The sequence below is a fragment of the Eleutherodactylus coqui genome, chromosome 8 (genome assembly GCF_035609145.1).
Source record: "Eleutherodactylus coqui strain aEleCoq1 chromosome 8, aEleCoq1.hap1, whole genome shotgun sequence".
Classification (NCBI taxonomy): domain Eukaryota; kingdom Metazoa; phylum Chordata; class Amphibia; order Anura; family Eleutherodactylidae; genus Eleutherodactylus; species Eleutherodactylus coqui.
Window position 1 is genome coordinate 32494280 of NC_089844.1, and position 20232 is coordinate 32514511.

At 43.7% G+C, this 20232-nt stretch overlaps 1 protein-coding gene across 1 annotated transcript in view; it reads left to right on the plus strand.

The window, feature by feature from the left end:
- Positions 1–20232, plus strand: part of FLACC1 (flagellum associated containing coiled-coil domains 1) — a 53863-nt gene that overhangs the window by 16599 nt on the left and 17032 nt on the right. Inside the window, exons 6-10 of the mRNA XM_066577785.1 lie at positions 12842–12903; positions 13962–14059; positions 16031–16083; positions 17600–17699; positions 19925–20028. Coding sequence (XP_066433882.1) covers positions 12842–12903; positions 13962–14059; positions 16031–16083; positions 17600–17699; positions 19925–20028 — 417 coding nt within the window. The remainder of the gene's footprint in view (positions 1–12841; positions 12904–13961; positions 14060–16030; positions 16084–17599; positions 17700–19924; positions 20029–20232) is intronic.

Here is a 20232-nt window from a genome sequence, read left to right on the forward strand (position 1 = left end):
ACATAATATAGAAATTTTTGCTAAGATTTATATTTCCACCCGTTTACTTTATTTTGGGCACACATTGGAAAAACTTTCGTTTTTTTTAAACTATTTAGGAGACGTACAAATTTAACATTACTTTTTAGCATTTTGAGGAACACTTTGTTTTCCTATACCAAGCCGAGATTGGAAAGGCTCATGAGTGTCAGAATAATAGATACCCCCCCAAATGACCTCATTTTAAAAACTACACCCCTTAATGTATTCACTGAGGGGTGTCATGAGTATTTTGACCCCACAGTTTTTTTCCAGGAATTAATTCAATTTAGAGGAGAAAAAGTAAAATTTCATATTTTTGCAAATCTGTCATTTTAAAGACATATTTTTTTCCTATAGTTTACATGAAAATCAGGATTTACACCCCAAAATGGATACCCCTATTTCTCCCGTGTTCAGAAATATACCCATTGTGGCCCTATTGTTATATCTGAGTCCACAACGGGGCCCAAAATGAAAGGAGTAGTCAGTGTCTTTCAAAACAGAAATTTTGCTTGAAGTCCTTTTAGGCCCCATAGCACACATGTAGAGTTCTTGAGCGCCCAAAACCATAGAAAACCCCCACAAATGACCCCATTTTGAAAACTAGACCCCTTAAGGAATTTATCTAGGGGTGTAGTGCATATTTTGACCCCACAGTTTTTGAATGAATTCAAACCAAGCAAAAGGAAAAAATTGTGATTTTCGTTTTTTCGGCAATTCTGTCATTTTAAAAACAGCTTTTTTTGTACAGCACACATATGAAGGAAGACTTGCACCCAAAAATGGATACCCCTGTTTGTCCCGTGTTCAGAGACATACCCATTGTGGCCCTAATCTTATGTCTGGATACACAACGGAGCCCAAAATGAAAGGAGCGACCGGTGGCTTTCGGAACACAAATTTTGCTTGAAGTCCTTTTAGGCCCCATTGCCCACTTGGAGAGTTCTTGAGCGCCCAAAACCATAGAGAACCCCCACAAATGACCCCATTTTGAAAACTAGACTCCTTAACGAATTTATCTAGGGGTGTACTGCGTATTTTGACCCCACAGTTTTTGAATAAATTCAAGCAAAGCAAAAGGAAAAAAATTTGGATTTTTGTTTTTTTTGGCAATTCTGTCATTTTAAAAACAGCTTTTTTTGTACAGCACACATATGAAGGAAGACTTACACCCCAAAATGGATACCCCTGTTTGTGCTGTTTTCAGAAATATACCCATTGTGGCCCTAATCTTATGTCCGCATGCACAACGGGGCCCAAAATAAAAGGAGTAATCGGTGGCTTTCAGAACATAGATTTTGCTTGAAGTCCTTTTAGGCCCCATTGCCCACTTGTAGAGTTCTTGAGCGCCCAAAACCATATAGAACCCCCACAAATGACCCCATTTTGAAAACTAGACCCCTTAACGAATTTATCTAGGGATGTACTGCATATTTTGACCCCACAGTTTTTGAATAAATTCAAGCAAAGCAAAAGGAAAAAAATAGGATTTTCATTTTTTGGGCTATTGTGTCAATTTAAAAACAGTTTTTTTTGTACAGCACACATATAAATGAAGGCTTTCACCCCAAAATGGATACCCCTGTTTGTCCCGTGTTCAGAAACATACCCATTGTGGCCCTAATAGACTTACAGGACCCATGACTAGGCCTACAATGAAAGGAATACCCGTTGGATTTCAGGGTACCACTGAATAAATTTCAGGCCCCATTGCCCACTTATAGAGCCATTGAGCGGCCAAAACTATAAAGAACCCCCTCAAATGACCCCATTTTGAAAACTAGACCCCTTAACGAATTCATCTAGGGGTGTACTGCGTATTTTGACCCCACAGTATTTGAATGAATCTAAGCAAAGCAGAAGGAAAAAGTTACGATTTTCAATTTTTTGGCAATTTTTTCAATTTAAAAACAGTTTTTTTGTACAGTGCACATAGGAATGAAGACGTTCACCCCAAAATGGATACCCCCGTTTGTCCCGAGTTCAGAAACATACCCATTGTGGCCCTAATCTACTTACAGGACGCATGGCAAGGCCTATAAAGGAGGGAACACTGGTTGGATTTCAGGGCACAACTGAATAAATTCCAGGCCCCATTGCTTATTTGTACAGAATAAAGATTGACTCCCTAAAAATTCCCCCCCTCCCCCTCCACGCCCTTTTTGGCGTTCGCAAATCTTAGATAAAAGTAAAAATGTGAACTGTGTAGTATTTCCGAAGACAGGGGTAATTACGGAGGCTGGTTGGAATGGGCCCATGGGGCAATAAAACCGGGTATCCCCCCCCCTCCTCTCATGCTTTTTGGGGGTATTTCATGACCTCAGTGGCGGGTATGGGGTGTAAAAAGTGGCGTTCCGTGAGTCTCCGTAAGCTTGATGAGGTGCGGCGGTCTCACACAGAAGGCGCTCAACAAGGTGCTCCTGGAACTGCAGGAAGGCGAGCGTTCTCGGGGCTTCTTGTAAAATACGTATCACAGGTAGCGGTCTGAATAACGCCGGGCTCACGCGGGTGCAGGCGGAATCCGCTTGCGGAGGCCCACAGCGGATCCCATCTGTGAGCCCGGCTGTGACCCTGCGTACGGCTGCGTAATGTACTGCGCATAACTGCCTACTCACACAGGCAGTCATGCACAGTACACCTTTGTTTGTATTTCCCGCACCATCGCTTAGCGATGACGCGGGTACCCGCAGCCCGTATACAATGTAGTTGCGTATGGGCTGCGGGTATATCCACAACCACGGAGCACAATGGGCTCTATGTTGCCGATATCCGCAGTAAAATAGAACCTGCTGCGTTCTCTTTTCTGTGAGTGGATTACACAATTCCGACCCGCTAATGTGAGCAGAATAGTGTAATCCAATGCGATTGATCTGCGTAATACCGTGGATCAGAAGCATGCAGAATCCGTAATTCCTATCCGGTCATGTGAGACCGGCCTAAGGTAGATCGCTACCTTTTTATCACGTGACCGGGGACCGCTCAACGAGGCCACCCGTCACTGCTCCAGGCTCTCGGTGACCGTTGGTCGCTGGGAGCAAGGAGATTTTAAGTTTCCTGGGCTCCCTGACTCCTGCGCATATGTCCGGCTTTTTGCCGGCAATCGCATGTGCAGAATCCTGGAAGGTCCACGGAGGAAGATCGCGTCGGGATTCAAATACGCAGGCCTCCGGTAAAAAGTTTCATCTCCTCTCACCGATCGCATCGGTGAGGGGAGATGAAACTTCAAATTTTTTTTTTTACTTTTACGTGATCGGCATTATTGGATAATGGCGAACACGTGACCAGGAACCGCTCACCGCGGACCCCATTAAATCTCCATGCTCTTGGCTACGTTTTGTAGCCAGGAGCAGGGAGAATTTAAATTATCCTGGCAATCCACAGCTTTTGCGCATGCGCCCGCCATTTTGGCGACGGGCGCGGGTGCAGAAGCTGTGGTAAGGTCCGCGGATAAATCTGGGGGCCTTAGGTACGTACTTTCATCCTCCCTCACGGATATGATCCATGAGGGGAGATGAAACGTACGCTTTTTAAACTTTTAAAAACTTTTTTTTACTTTTTTTTTTTTTACTTTTTTACACTTTTTTTTCACTTTACATGATCACTGTCATCCATTGGATGACAGTGATCATGTCCCCGGTATAATCTCTCTGCTCCTAGCTACACATGGCAGCTAGGAGCAGAGGGATTTTAAATTCCCCGGGGCTCGAGCCCGTCTGTGCTCAATCATCGGGCGCGCATGCGCAGACGGGGATTCGGGTCCCGGGACATCGGGACACCGCTGAGGACTGGGGGTGAGTATTTTCACCTCCCCTCATGGATCCGATCCATGAGGGGAGGTAAAACTGACTTTTTAAAAACTTTTTTTTAACTTTTTCGCGATCGCCGCTAACCATTGGATAACGGCGATCGCGGTAACGGGGACCGCTCACCGCAGTCCCCGCTGACATCTCCTGCCTCCCGGCTACCTACAGGAGCCGGGAGCCAGGAGATTTTAAATCTCCCACGCCGCCGGGCCTTCAGAAGACCGGCTTCGGGCCCCGGAGCGGCAGGAGAGCAGGGAGCAGCGTGCCAGACCTGGGTGAGTAATTTCAGCTGCTCCGATGGATCCGATCCATCAGAGCAGCTGAATCTTTAACTTTTGTGTACTTTTATTTACTTTTTTTGCGATCGGCGCTATCCATTGCATAGCGCCGATCGCAATGCCGGGGGGGTGTCCGAACAGCCCGGGATGACAGCTCCATGCTGTCAGCTACCTGCGGACACCGACAGCATGGAGCTGTCACGTCCACAGCCCGAGGGGCATTATTCTCTGCAGGAAGCATGTTTTTACGTCCTCAGAGAATAAGGCCCACTTCGGGAGGACGTAAAAACACTATGGGCTGGTCGTTAAGGGGTTAAAAGACCTCCGTCTTGCTTAGACGTCATTAGAGGCCAGTCGGGCATCCTGTCTGAAACAGTGACGTTTTTCCGAACTAGCCGGAGAATTTGGAAGCCTCCCAGATAACGTGTAGTAAGTATAACAATGGTTAAACTTCTCTTCTCTCTTCTTCTTCTTCTGTATACTTTAGTGTTAGTAGAATTTACAATGTGTATTGTAAATGAGAGGCAATCATAGACGAAGGGACAATAGCAGTAGTCTATGTGAAATGTGTAAGGTAAATGAGAAGTATAGACGAATGGGTTGCCAAAGGGGCAATAGCAGTAGTCTATGTGAGACCATAGCCATTGTGAGAAGGCTACAGGAAAGAATTAACTCCGTGCGACACGTAAAAAGTGGTTAGATGACGTCATGGGACACAGGGGTGTCCAGGAACTTTACTCCTTATCTTTCTATTACTTTCTCTTTGATATTGTGTTATAGAGTAACTAAGAATATGAAGAGGGCGGCCGCCTACTAACATAATGTACTATTTGTATTGCTGTCTTATATTGCATGAAGCGAATGTGTGAGTGATTGAGATGAGTGGAATAAATAAATAAATTAAGAGTTCCTAGTTGTAAAGAATTATGTGATAAAATACGGACAAAATCAGCTAAAAGATCAGCAGAAATACGGATTATCCGCTGCTGAAGTCTGGTTAAAAGAAGCCCCAAACTGTCACGCCCATATAAAAAGAGACCCCCGACAGTTTGATGAACAATTCAAAGGGTTAATGAGGAGTTCCAATTGAATGAAAAATAGAGAGAGCAGATAGAATAATTCTATGGCCAGATTGGAGTTCTGTAGAAGGAAATTAGAATGGGAGGGGAGGAGATGGTAGACCCCTTCCATAGTATAATCAGGGGGAATGACAGATGATCCTAATGCTGCATATAATCAGCCATTAAGGAACACGTTAGTAAGTGCAGTAAAGAAGGAAATAGGAGGTTATATAATGAGATACATGGTTACCCTGAGGATGGGATCCTTGCAGGATGTTTTGCAGAATATGCAAAACATGCAGAAAAGTGTTACAAAGAAAAGGGTGAGAAAGTGAGGTTTTTATATGGGGAGAAGAATGTGATATGATGGTTCAAGAAAGTCAGAGAGGTCATTGGACAGCGAGAGGATGTGAAAGTAGAGACAGAGGAAGAAGCAGAGGTGGGATGCAGCTTGGGGATTTAAATGTGTGTTGGAATTATGGGAAGTCTAGTGATTTTGCCCGAGAGTGCCCTGAGAAACAATGTTCTCAGGCACATTGGGGAAAAATGACTAGGAGGGGTCTATGTACAACACTTGGAGGATTTCATGGCAATTTCCACTGCCTGAGATAGATCTCCAGGTGAATGGGCGGATGATTACTTTCCTGGTGGGCTAAGGAGCCACCAGGACATTAATACATCCCAATATGTAGCCAATGTTAAATGTAGTAATAGTCATATCCTGGTAAGAGGGGTTAATGGCCGGACCCACAGGGAATCCCTCTCTGAACCAGTTATAACAGACCTAGAGACAAATAAGCCTGTGAAATGTCAGATTATGTAGTCTCGAATATGTCCAGTAAATGTGTTGTGATGAGATATTATGATAAAATTAGGTATACCTTCACCAGAGTACCTCAGGGCTGCTGTGAACCTCCAACAATTTTCTCCCAGGCTATGTCAGTACACTTAGCCCAGTTCCAGCCTCTTAGAGGTAGTCAGCGACTACTGTATGTTGGTAGCCGGGGGGGGGGGACACAGTCACACTCTTGAGGTTTATTTATGAGCAAGGCCATAAAGTAAACAGGTAGAAACTCCAATATTGTCAGCAAACAGTTAAATATTTGGGGTATAACCTGTCAGATGAAGGTAGGCAAGCAATTCTGGAGGTCCCAAAACCTTGAGCAAATGATGTCCTCTTTGGGAATGACAATGTTACGTGTGCTGCTGAGATATGTTGTTCTATTGTGTTTCCAGCAGCACAGCACTCACAGGGTTAATGATTGAGCTGGCTGGGTGTGGTACTGTCTGCTAGCCAATCCCCTGGTCAGTCTGTATGGCCCCTCAGGTGAGCAGTCATAAATGCTTGTCTGGTGAGGTTTGCAGTGTGACTTGGTTCATGTCCGTTTGTACGTTTATATTCTGTCAGTTTTGTGTTAGTTTGCTGTGTGTCCTGCTATCTGTGTCCTGTCCTGTTGCAGCGTGCGGTGTGAACGGTGTCCGGTTCTGCTGGACTCCTGGTTAGTGTAGGGACTAGCAGTATAACCAGGAGCCGTGAAGTGGCCTGCTAGTTTCAACATATTGTATAACATGTCAATTAATACCTGATATTTATATTCAGCTTCCAATCTGTTACTAGTGGTTGCATGTTGTATGCGGTGTATTCTGGGTCTGTCATGTGGCATGTGAATGCGTCCTGTTCTGGTGCGTGGCTCCTAGGATCAGCTAGGGCCCAGATCCGAAGACCGCTGGGCTGCCCTTATTAGGGCAATGTCCCCGCTTAGGTAGGGCCACTGTCATCCTCCCTTGTAGCACAGGGTCAGTTGCCTGAAACCGGTGTGAGTCCCGTGTGACCCTGGTGATACCCGTGTGTGTCCCCTTTGGTCATGATCATGTGGGTTCCGTGCTTTGCCTGCCCACACGATCGTAACAGACAAACTTCTGCAGCTCCTGAATCCCAAATTCTGCATCTCTGACAGCGCTTCTTACGAGACTCTGGTGGGCACATCAGTCTGGGGGGCTGCTGAACTACAGCAAGCCCTTTGTGCTAACTGTTGACTCAGGAGAAGGATATATCACCTCTGTGTTAACTCAGGAACACGGTGGGAAGCAGACCGCTGGCATACTACTCTGCAGACTAGATCCAGTGGCCGAGCGCTCCCACCCTGTGTACAAGCGGTAGTCAGACCTTCTGCCACTATAGTGCTGTCCCCCCACACACTGAGTACTGCACGCAGTTAGTTATACTCATATCTTAGTCCTTCTAGATATCCCTCCTGCATGACACTACTGCTCACAGCCGCACCTGCCAACCTAGGGATGTACAACGCTCCATCCATCTACCTTACTGCCTATTTCTTCAGACGGTCCTCCACACAATTGTCTAGGAGAGATGGCACATGAGGTGTTACTCAGGATGTTTCTCTTGTGGATGCTGAATACACTCTTTGTAGATGGGCTTTACATCTCCGTAGAGAAAACAAAACAAAAAAAAAACAATCTTACCTAAATTGTTCTTCAGATGTGCAGCAGTTTTGAGCCATGGCCTGTGTCATGTCTCAACAGGGGGGATGGTGGCACTCATATGGACAGTGTTCACAGCCTAGGGGTTTACAAACTACTGTAAAAAATTTTTTTTTTTGTTTTGTATTATTTGTGCTAAACAATGCAGAAGGGAGTATAAGACCAGGAGGGGGCGCCGTCCTACACATGGGGGATGCTGGGAGAGCGCGGAGTGTAACTTCTATAGAAGGAGTGACGAGCGCCATACTGGTAGATCTACTCCCTGACCTACTGACTGCAATCCCTGCTAGCCATCATAAACCGCTCCTGCAGTCACACCGTTTCTGCCGTCACACGGCTAAATGTCTGACCATTGTCTATGTGTATAGCATCCCTCACACTCCACCCCGCCATACTGGGCACATCTCCAGTCCCTTTACCTTGTGTATCACCCCATTACCTGTAGTATGTAAGCTCGTTGGAGCAGGACCCTCACCCCTATTGTTTCCATCAGCTGATTACTATGTAACCGTGGTTCTGTAATGTTTGTCCTTCTGTCTTTCTGTATCCCCCTGTCTATGTAAGCGCTGCGGGATATGTTGGCGCTATACACAAAGATTATTATAGATGTGTGTCAGATGAGGGACTTGTTGGCATTGCACACAAAGGGGTAAGGCGTGGCTAGATGCTTGCCTGGCTTGATCGTACTCCTAGTCAGGCCACGTCCCTGGTGGCCATCTTAGTGCCAGTCATGGCCTGCAGCCATTTTAGTACCTGCTGTAATACCTTCAGCCGCCGCCCAGGTGCCATCTTGGCTCCTTACATCCCATAGCTGTACCTTCTACCTGGCATCCCAATGCTTGCACTTGTAGTACACAACACCAGTGATTAGTGCCTTCTCTGAACTGCATAGGAATAGTCAGAAGCCTCCATCACTGTCCTCTGTGTGTTGATGATATGTTGTCTATCTTATTAAGTGTGTGCTATAAGATAGGGTCAGTATGATACTGCGGGATATTTAGTCTAGCGAGGAATATGTACGGTCTCCTTCAGATAAGTGTCAGGTAGTGAGGGGACGGGGTGCTATGGGTGACTGTAGTAAGGCGACAGGTTGCTATGGGTGACTGTAGTGAGGCGACAGGTTGCTATGGGTGATGGTAGTGAGGCGACAGGTTGCTATGGGTGACGGTAGTGAGGGGACACGTTGCTATGGGTGACGGTAGTGCTGACAAGGATCAGGGATAGTAGGCAGCAAGACTGAAGGGATGATTACATGATGCAGACAGTCCAGGGATCAGACAGTGAGGGAATGAAAGTCTACAGCAGTATTAGATGAAGATGACAATGGCCTGAGTGCTGCTCTGTGTGGTGGGGTCAGCTCACAAATGGTTACATCCTCTGTTACACTGGAATGCTTTTTCACCCCCACCTTTCAGCTTTAGAGTTCCGTGAGAAGAAGAGAGGGGTAGTGTGACTGACTAGCAATGCTCTGCTTGCTTGATATGAATAGACCTGTAATGAAGATGATCAGGAATGAAGTTTAGTATAAACCTGTGTGAACAGGGAACGTCCATTCTTGCTGTTATTTGTGTACATGTCAGTTCTGGGATTGGTTTGCAGTGATTTTGATTGTTAAATGGTGTTTTCAATGTGATAATGTCATTAAGAGAAAAATAATAATGAAGTTGTTGATAATGTGAGAGCTGAGTGTTCCTATTACGGGGAACTATGCCAAGTTTACTATGAACGTAAAATGTGTGATTAAGCTTCTTAACTGTACCTACCCCCACAGATAAGTGATCCATGTTATACATTGAGTTTGCTGTTTCCACCTGTGAGCTGGGACCAAATACCTGCTGTTGCCTCTGATCCTGGGGTTAGACTTGCTTCGCGCTACCTGGTAATGGGACCAAGGCAGACTACGGGAGACTGCCTGAGGGATGCTGTGCGGAGAGGAGAACCGTAAGGGCACGCTGTCTCTGGGATATGGCCTGAGCTACAGAGGGCACGCGCAGACGTGTGGTGGTTGTGTGGTGACCGGGGCTAGAACAGGTGCCAGGTGCAGCCCCTAATGGGATTGTGCTTTGGTACAACTGATAATGCCTATGCACCTCATGACCTCTTAGGGCAACAGCAAGGGCCGTGTCTGGAGAACTAGGAACACCTCTCCCAAAGGTTCCTCTAACCCATCGGGGTCCCAAGGGGGGTACCGGACGAGTATGGGGCGAGAAATCAGATGGCTGCAGGGGGTTTGAGTCTCTTCTCGTATGGTGGGTAACAGTGAATAAAGATGTAGACCGGATTAATTACACATACTATAACCAACAGAGATTTGTTAATTATACAAGAGATGCAATCAGGGGCCTAGAGGAACAACTAGGACACACCTTACACTTATTGCATGGCAAAATAGAATGGCTCTTGTTATATGTTACTAGCAGAGTTTGTAAAATGATTGGAGGATATGGTTGTACTATCATTTCTAATAACACTGCACCAGATGATACCTGAGCACTGGAAGGGTTAAATGCATAATAAAATGACCTAGCTGATAACTCTGGCATAGACGATCCATTCAGGGACTGGTTGAAAGCTTGTTTGGACACTGGTCACAAGTCATATACTCCACACTAGTCTGTGTCAGTATGTGCCTCCATTCTAGTACTCTGCGGTTGCTGCTGTATTCCATGTATTCGAGGACTGTTACAAAACCTTATTAACACTTCCATCACCAAAACGATGTTCCAAAATATACAAGATGACGAAGAACAAGATGGGTCAGGTGACCACCTCTGTCTGACAAGTGATGGGTAAAAGTTCTATGAAGAAAGCGCCATTTTACTTTGATGATTTTGAAGTGTGACATTTTGATTCCAGTGTGTTCTGATTGTACCGGATCAATATAATTCAAAGTAATGATCCGCGCCACCATGAGGTAAATAGTGAAAGTAACTCACCCGGTGCCTTGCGGGGTTCCCATAGACCATTAGATCCTAAGGGAGCAACCCGCCGGCACCTGTGATCCAGGTATGCCCATAGTGTGTGAAGAGACTTCAGAGATCCTTCGATGGGGAAGGAGAGCCGCCAGGAAAAAAGCAAACCCAAAGGGAGAGAATCCCCTCAATGGGTGAAAAAAACAAACTTCAGAGATAAAAATGCTCTTTCCGCGCTCCTGCTGGAGCTCCTCTTTATAACCAAAATAAACTGTCGTAGCAGACAGTGTTAATGTGCATAAATCATGGGTTTATTTCCAAAATAAAATTGCACGCAAGTAAATGTCTTGCAGCAAATAGTTGTACAACGCGTTTCAGCGTTCTATAAACGCCTTTATCAAGTATAAAAAACAATTGTCATACAGCATTTAAATAGCAAGTCTTACCTTTCTGCCAAGCACCTGGAACTCCAACCCCCAGAAAGGTAAGACTTGCTATTTAAATGCTGTATGACAATTGTTTTTTATACTTGATAAAGGCGTTTATAGAACGCTGAAACGCGTTGTACAACTATTTGCTGCAAGACATTTACTTGCGTGCAATTTTATTTTGGAAATAAACCCATGATTTATGCACATTAACACTGTCTGCTACGACAGTTTATTTTGGTTATAAAGAGGAGCTCCAGCAGGAGCGCGGAAAGAGCATTTTTATCTCTAAAGTCTGATTGTACCGGAGGATTGCGCTAAATAACTGATTGACACTTCAATAAGTAAGATTTTATATCATGATGGACAATCATTTATATATGAAGAAAGAAGCATCAATTGGATAATAAATCAAGGCCAAGCTTCTCTTGGAGGCGGGCCTAATTGTGGGTACAATTGGTGGAAGAACTTTATAAAGATATATTTGCATCAATGAAATATTTTTATATGAAATAATTACATACTTAGTTTTGAAGTGTGAACCCGGATCTTCTGGTAATAAAGTTTTGGGCCTGATGAAGCCAGGGGGTCTGTGGTAGAGTCATTTTATATGTGTATTTACTATTATACTGTGTTGATGTATTGATCTAAAGTGGGGAATGTTAAAAAAATTGTAGATCAATGTATCAGTTAATTATTCTATATTGCATTGTAGACTAGAAAGATATAGCCTGCTGCTAGTATAAGTAGTGAAAGGGTTAAACGAAACCCTTCTATAGGCCTGCATGTCTTCTGAGGAAGAAAGATTAGAAGATAAGATAGTCTACTAAATCACCCATGTATGTTTATAGAATAACATATACAGGGAAAAGACTAGACTGTAGGGCGCCTTCCCATGCCTTCCTTTCTCCTGAATTTATGACGGTCTTATTGTATGTAATAGATATACTAAGGGAGGTGTAACTTATGTTTTAGCCTATTATGTATCCTTATTAATCTTGGAGGTATATACTTCTGCTGTGATGTCATTTATGATATATATTAGCTTGACCACCTTAGAATAAATTAGAAATCATCTGATACCGCACAGGCTGGTGTGATGTGTATTTCTCATGGGCCCAGACTTCTGCACGGGATCTGGGATCGTCTACTCTTTGATAAACACATAAATTCTCCTTACATTTTCTTCATCATCTTCTGGACGGAGATTGAAAAATCCTCGCCTTCTGGAAGCGCTGCTAATCACAGCCATTCGTCGAGTGCTGGCTATGATTGGCTAAGCTTCAGCCAATCACAGCCAGCACTTCCAGGAAGCGGGGATTTTTCAATCCCCGGCCAGAAGATGATGAAGAGAAACAGTGCCGAGACCTGGGGAGAAGCTGCAGCAGCGTCGGAGAGCGCTTGTTAGGTGATGTATGTGTATTTTTACATTTTTTTTCTGCAGCTAAGGCTTAGATTATAGCTTTGACACTAGGATTTCCTACTGTTAAAGTTGCATCGCACCGCACGAAAATCACGTTTTCATGCGATGCAACAGAGAGGAAGGCTCCATAGGGAAACATGGGCTACAAAACCTCACGAGTCGCGTGCATATCGCCAGAGGTTTTTGTGTCGGGTTGTCGCATGCTACAAAACATCGCATGTGTGAAGGAATCCATAGGAAAGCAGGGGCTTCTCAAACATACGATTTGTAGCATTGTAGCAACGCGACAAAATCGCCGACTTTGTCACCCATGTGAATGAAGCCTAAAGCACACACATATGCTGTAAAGGATTCTGCATGAGGACATATACCTAGGTACAATAACTTATTAAAAAACCTTTGTTTTCTTTTAGGTTTCTAAGGAATTGGAGAAGAAAGTTATGGAGCTAGAAGTCAAAAAAGAGGAAGAGATCAGGTGAGCCTCCATCTGCTACACATATGGTGTCTGATCAGTACAGCTCTATTAATCCTCTAATAGGATGATTACATATGCTGACATCTTGAATGTTATTCAGTAATGACTTACAGTACATGGCTTTCATAATGCTAAGAGCTACAAAACGTCTTGGAGAATTAACATTTCTTTTTAATTTAACCATCATGAAATGATACATTTACACAACCGCACGGGGCATCTAGATTTAGTACAGGAGATTTGTGAAAATCTGAGTACATTAAATTAGTTGGTGAAAGATCCAACAAGTGCCACCGTGGAGGAGTAACCGCTCAATAAGACTATAGTCCGTCTCACGAAATGAATGCAGGATAGCGGTGGCATTGAGTGTATCACTGCCATTTGTGGTTGGAAACTGGCCACCTGTCCTCGCCTCTGGTCAACAGAGATTGTCATGTGAACAGCAGAAGTGATGTATCTCACAAGCCGCCAATCCCCAACCACAGATAGCGGAGTGATGCACTCAATACCACCGCTATCCTGCATTCTCTTTGTGAGATAGACTTATAGCTACATGTATGTTGACAATAACTTCTCCTTGACTGATCTCAAGTCTCAAATGGTTGTGCTCATATTCTAGGTGCTGGTAGGCCGGCAATGGTGGTCAAAATGCAACATGTAAATGTAGGCAGTATTTTTTTAAAAACCTTTATATTCACGACTGTGCCTAGAAATATCTATCTAGTATTCAACCGGCCTGCACTGGCATAACTATAGAGGATGCAGGGGATGTGGTTGCACCCGGGCCCAGGAGCCTTAGGGGGGGGGGGGGGGGGCACAAGGACTCTCTTCTCCATATAGGGAGCCCAGTACTATGAATAAAGAATTATAGATGGGGGCCCTGTTACAGGTTTTGCATTGGGGCCAGAAGCTTCAAGTTACACCTCTGCCGGCCTGTATTATATCTGAGCTGTGCACATACAGTACAGTATACAATAGGCAACATGCATTTAATTTCAAGTTCTGTTGCATATAGTATTATTATTACAGACATTTAATTAATAACGTTGCTTGTGTAGGATTCTGCAGGAGAAACATGCCGCTGAGCTACTTAGCCTTCAACAGGAGAACAGTGCAAAACAGACACAAGAGAGAGAAGAAGCTGAAAACAAATACGGTAATCGGATAGAGTATCTTAAAATACAACGCCCTTAAAAGTTTGGGAAAGTTTTGCATAAAGGTAGTAGACAAGTATTCTTTGAAATTTGCACTAGTGTGAATTTACCTTACCTTGAAATAATTTAGAAAGACCGTATCCTGTGCTTTGTTACAGCAGTTATCCTCCTTGGACTATTCCTTTTTGTTAGAAAGGTCCCCTGAAAATCGAGTGATTACAGGGTGTTGAACCTCCATTGATCAGCTGCAATCTACAAGGAAGCTGGTAGTACATCTCCAATTCCACTGTAGCACCCCACCACATGTCCATAAATTCTTGGACAGTCTGTAATAATAGGAGGCAGTTTTTAAGTGTCTGTGAAATGAAAAATTGCACTCTCTTCCTTAGAGTGGAGTGTACTTGTACTAGTTAGAATTGTAACTCATCATTCTGCAGTTTACAGTAAATGCAGCTGTGTTCATATCGGTAACTAGTGATGAGCAAACCTTTGAAAATTGGAATTCAGCTTGGTTGCCGAACTTTTTAAGTTTGGTTCCGTCCAAACCAGAAGTTCACCCCCAAACCCCTAAAACTGGCGTATAGCACTGCCTGTAAGCCATAAAAGCCCTGTATAACACTCTGTGTTCAGGAATAGTGTTGAGCGAACCAAACCAGTGAGACCCTGTTTCGGGTAGAACTTTGCTAAAGCTCAATTCAGGTTCATGCTCAGCCGAACTTTTAGCAAAGTCTGACCCAAAGCAGGTCACTCAACACTATTAGTAACCGTATAATACTTAGTCTTTGTTAGTCATTATGGGTTATAAGTTTGTCTGTAGAAATTGATGGCTGACCGTAATTTTTGAACAAGTTGCCCAGAAAAAGAAAAATATCAGGTTACCAAACCCATAGAGTGTTCAGTAAGCTCTGAACCTTTTGTGAATCCTTAGGCTATATATTCAAAATATATATTAAAGGGGTTTTCCGATGCCAAATAAAAATTCTTTTATTCTACCTGCCACCCACATTGTTTACTTTTCATACTTCTAGCTGCCACTACTTTCTTTACTCCCAGGATTTATTGCTTGACTTCACAGCTAGCAGCAGATACGCCTCATGTGTGTCAGCTTCAGAAAGCTATATCCTGTCCCAACCTTACATTAGATGTGATCGTTTTTCCACATGGATGTAGGAAGTAGCGAGTCATCCTGCCACTCATACACAATGTTAATTGCGTATTGGCGACGGAACACTAGCATCCATTGACTTCAATGGAGGCCATCCATCCGGAATCTGCGCCAAAGTAGAGCATGCTGTGATTTTTCTTGTGTTTGAGGAATCCGCAATTCATACTACTTTCTATGCCCGCATATTGTCCATGCAGACTCCAATCGTAGAATCTGCAATTCAATCCTATGGCAGCTTCTACGGGCGGAAATTCTGTGGAAAATCCCACCACAGAATTTCCGCCCGTGTGCAGGAGACCTAAGGCTGGGCTTACACGGGCTTAAATTCCGCGGCGGGATTTCCCGCAGAATTTCCGCCCGTAGAAGCTGCCATAGGATTGCGTTAGCAAACACAATCTTAAGCAGTCGCCGTGATTTGTCTGCGCGAAATCACGTGCAGAAAACAAAACGTGGCACGCTCTATCTCACCCTCCCCCCCCGGCCGCTGGCTCCGTTCTGCAGATGCGCCGGCTGCCTGGCAGCCGGCACATCAAACAGCCGGAGCCGCAAAAGCAGTTGAGTACGCGCTGGTCCCTGCAGGGGCGCGGGTCGGGTCCCGCTGTGAGAATCCGACCCGGCCGTCTGCAGGCGACCTTACACTTTGTTTAGCTTTCAAAGCAATTCTGACCAAGATTAAAGTCCATGTGGAATTATTCTGTTTTTCTACATAATTATATTTGTATGTATAGAAGTACAATAAGTTGTAATAAACAGTTAATACGGTTCATTATATATACAACCAGACGGTTTTTGCTCTCTCTGCATATAGATGATCTACATAAGGAACTCAGCTTGGTCAAAAGCTCTTTTAAGACCTACCAGGTAAGACACAAACCCAGACTCATACAGAAATTACTCTCACACTGTGATGTGCTCCTTCCATGATAGCGCTGCAGGCTGCACTATTTGTTCTGGTAAACAGAAACCTAACGGAAGCAGACAGAATGCTTTCCGTTTGCTTACCATTTTTTTTAAAGAAAATATGTCATCAGAAAATCACCTACTATATAAATCGCATTTTTGTGTTTTCAAAAATTTGGGTGATTAAATTTTTAGTTTACAGTAACAATCTAAAATGAAAAAAAAAATCCTAAAATCCTGCAATTTTCACACTGACCACAGAGCCTAAAAAATTGGCTAAAACTTCCTGATCTTCAGAAAAGCTTTGCAGCAGTCATCGTACTAACATCACAGGCAGGATTACACTGAAAGGGTAACACTTCTATGTAGATAACACAGGATCCACCATTCACAATAGGTATAAACTGTGACTACCTACTTTACTCCCTGCAAAATAACCTCTGCACAGGTCACAGAGCATGTGTAGAACAGTCTTCCATACAAGTCAATGGGTCCCCTCCTGTGCATTGTGTGAACGGCCCAGCAGGCTGCTGTAAAGCATATCTCTAAATGCTGTGTAAATGCAGCTCAGGCAAGCTGGCCACCCCCATACTCCTATATAGACAACAGAATAAAAAATTCTACAATCGGAAAATAAGAATAGATTTTTTAAAAATTGAATATGTGTATCTATCTGGTTTTAATTAATAAAAAAATAATTTTGATGATATGGTCCCTTTAAAAGTTCCATTGAAATCAATGGAGGAAAAAGCAGTTTATTTACATTTTAATTGCATTTCTAGAAACAGAACATAGAAACTGAATTAGGACTGAAGCCTTAATGCAGACATGACCTGAGCCTTATCAGGTGCCGTGGTTTTCTGTCTGGAAGAGTAGTGGCATTCGTGACGCTGACACAGTGCATTGGGTTCAGCGGTGCACGCACAATATGAAGAGGAGAAGCTGTCAGTACCACTTCTATTCACAGCACCAGGGGGCAGAATTATAATACTATGGGGAAAATGTGTGCATAAATTACTAAAGTAAAAGCTGCTGTGCCCTTACTGAAGAAGACAGTGCAGGCGCAGTGAAGAAGGGACCTCCATATTCAGCTATGCAGCTAGCTAAAGGCAGATTTCTCTAGCAATGGCTCTAGCTGCAGAGCTGAATAGTAGTTTTGGAGTAAAAATATACAGAATAGGCTGATTAAACATATTGCAAAAATGCTTATAATTAGTCACACTTTAAAACTCTGGTAAATACAACAAAAAAAAAAAAAAAAAAAAGCTGCATTGCATTTTTCTTGTTCATTAGAGAGGCTTATACATCTTTTTTTCAACACTGGATTGGTGTCCACTTCCTTACCAGGCATGAGCCATCTGGATATTTATACTCTACAGGCAGTCAGGAACTGGTTAAAAGGGGAGAAGAGTGGGGTAGGGGTGGATTTTGTGTCCTCCGGTAGTTTTCCTTTATGAAATGTTCTTGTTTCTTGCAGGAGAGCCTGTCAGAAGAGATGAATGAAGCTTGGCTGCAGAAAGAGACCAGGATGAAGGAGTCATTTGAGGAGCAGAAGCTGATAGACATGTCAAGGCAAAGTAAGAGCATGAAAAATTCAGTTTTTCTTCACTTGAGACAAAGATTTAGTGTAGTAGTCTTGTTTGTGAAGACATTGGCTTGTGGTTTCCATCCTTAACCCCAATAGATTGCTGGTGGCATTATCAATATAAAAGCACTGTGCTACTTTGTCTCCCAATGGCTCTCCTAGGCTTTTTCCAGAGGCAGTATGGTTGGCCATTTCTAGTCATTAGCCGCCATCTGTGTGGACACTGGTGGAAGCCTTGAGGAGAAGACAGGAGATAAAGTATGGTGCTTTCGAAACTCCGTAGTTCCATCTAGGGATTATTGAGGTTCATAGTTGACAGGACCTTGATGATCGAACACTGATGGTATATCCTAATGATGTTATCCATGTCTGTTCCTAGACTTCCCATTTAAGCATTGATTCTCAAGGTAAAACATATATTTGATGTTATATATTGTATGACCACTTCTACATGACAGTATTTTGGATCAGTAGTTGTAACCTGACACTAGCAGTGGGACATAAGCAGAGAAAAAAATTATAAGGAAAGATTTGCGCCTCTTGTGGGTTTTGGACCAACTTCTAGTTTTAGGTTACAAATACTGATACAATATTCCAACTAAAATACTGCCTTGTAAAAGTGGCCTTTAAATGGGCTGTGTGGTTTCAAATAAAAAAAATTATCACTGACTGGGCAAGAGTTAAAATAATTAAAAAAAAAAACATACTCAACTATCTTCACCACCCCGGCCACCTCTAACCAGCTCCTGCTTCACTGTCTCCATCCGCCACTGGAAGTCAGGTGACTGATGCAGCCAATCGGAGGCCATAGCATTATATTTCAAACTCCTGGCATAAGCGCTCACATCCTTGGCACCATGAAGCCAAGAATTTGGGAAGGTGACACGGTGGCCTCTGATTGGCCTCAGAAGTCACCTGACTTCCAGCAGCAGAGGACGGGGATGGGGCAACAGGAGCCAGTCAGTTGTGCCCTGGATGACCAAAGACTCAGGAGTACGTGTTTTTTTTAAAATTCTAACTCATGCCCAGTCAGTAAAAATGTTTACTTTGAAACCACACAACCCCTTCAAAGGGGTATTCCAGACTTTAATACCTGATGATCTATCTCCTGGATAGGTCATCAGACAGGGATCAGCTGATCGTCTGGTCCACTGCACTGGCAGTGGGCTAGATATTGTCATCAGTGGTCGGAGCGCTGGCTTCACTCCCATTGAAATCAATGGGAACTCCACGCTGTTTTTACACTTCCTGCTCAGGACAGGAAAAGCACGTGTTCTAATTTATTTCAATGGCAGTGAAGCCGTCACTCTGACTTCTCTTACTACTGGGGACTTCTAGCTCGATGGCAGTGCAGCTGGTCGGACGATTAACTAATGGGCAGGGTAGACTCCATGTCTATAACTTAGTGATGGACCTATGCATGGGATAGGTCATCAGTAGAGATGAGCGAGCGTACTCGTTAAGGCAAATTACTCGAGCGAGTATCGCCATTTTCGAATACATGCCTGCTCGTCTGAAAAGATTCGGGGGCCAGTGGGGATGAGCGGTGAGTTGCGGGAGTGAGTACAGGGGAACGGGGGGGGAGAGAGAGAGAGAGATCCCCCTGCTCTCCCCCGCCGCCCCCCAAATCTTTTCAGGCAAGCAGGCATGTACTCGAAAATGCCCATACTCACTCGAGTAATTTCCCTTAACGAGTACGTTCGCTCATCTCTAGTCATCAGTTAAAGAAGCCCGAAATACTCCTTTAAGCTCCTTTTACACAAGCTGATTATAGGGCCTGACAATCGGACTATGTAAAAGGATGACCTATCAGCTGACAAACAAGTAAACGCTCATTTATTGGCTGATCATATAATTTAGGTGAGCCTAAAAATTCTCGCTAGCTGGCGGCTGCACATCTCTCCGTGTAAACAGGAAAGTTTTATATAAATGCGACAGGGCAGATTTTTTAATACCGGTTCATCTAATGAGTGGGGCACCAATATCTCTCCTCCATGAGGTGCACATTTATCCAAGGGACCTCTTATTCAACATTGTTCATAAAGTAGCGTTTTTTTGGTGCAATTTTTTTGTCCTAACCACTTTTTATAAGTAAGCTGTTTATCGTGAATGTTACTATTTTTCAAGGTATTTACAGTAGAGCAAGTCTAACATTCCCTCAGTATACAAAGACCATCCTATAATAAAGGCAAACATTTACCGTACTTTACTCCAAAGGGCAGTCACTAATGGATCTATATGAGGCAGAGAAAAAAGACGTCCATAAGAAGGCTTTGGAAGAACAGGTCCTGATCCAGCAGAGCCATGAGGCACAAATTGAAGTGAGTAAAAATAGTCTTTAATAACAAATGAAAACCTTAATTAAGAATCTATTAATTAAAAACAACACAGTAGTAACAGCAATAATATACAACTCGGAAAAAGAGATTGTAGGTGCAGTAGGTATCCAAGAAAACGGTACAGCCAGTAGCACATTCTCCCAGAGACAAATGGTCTATGTACAAACATAAGCTACTCATTCATTA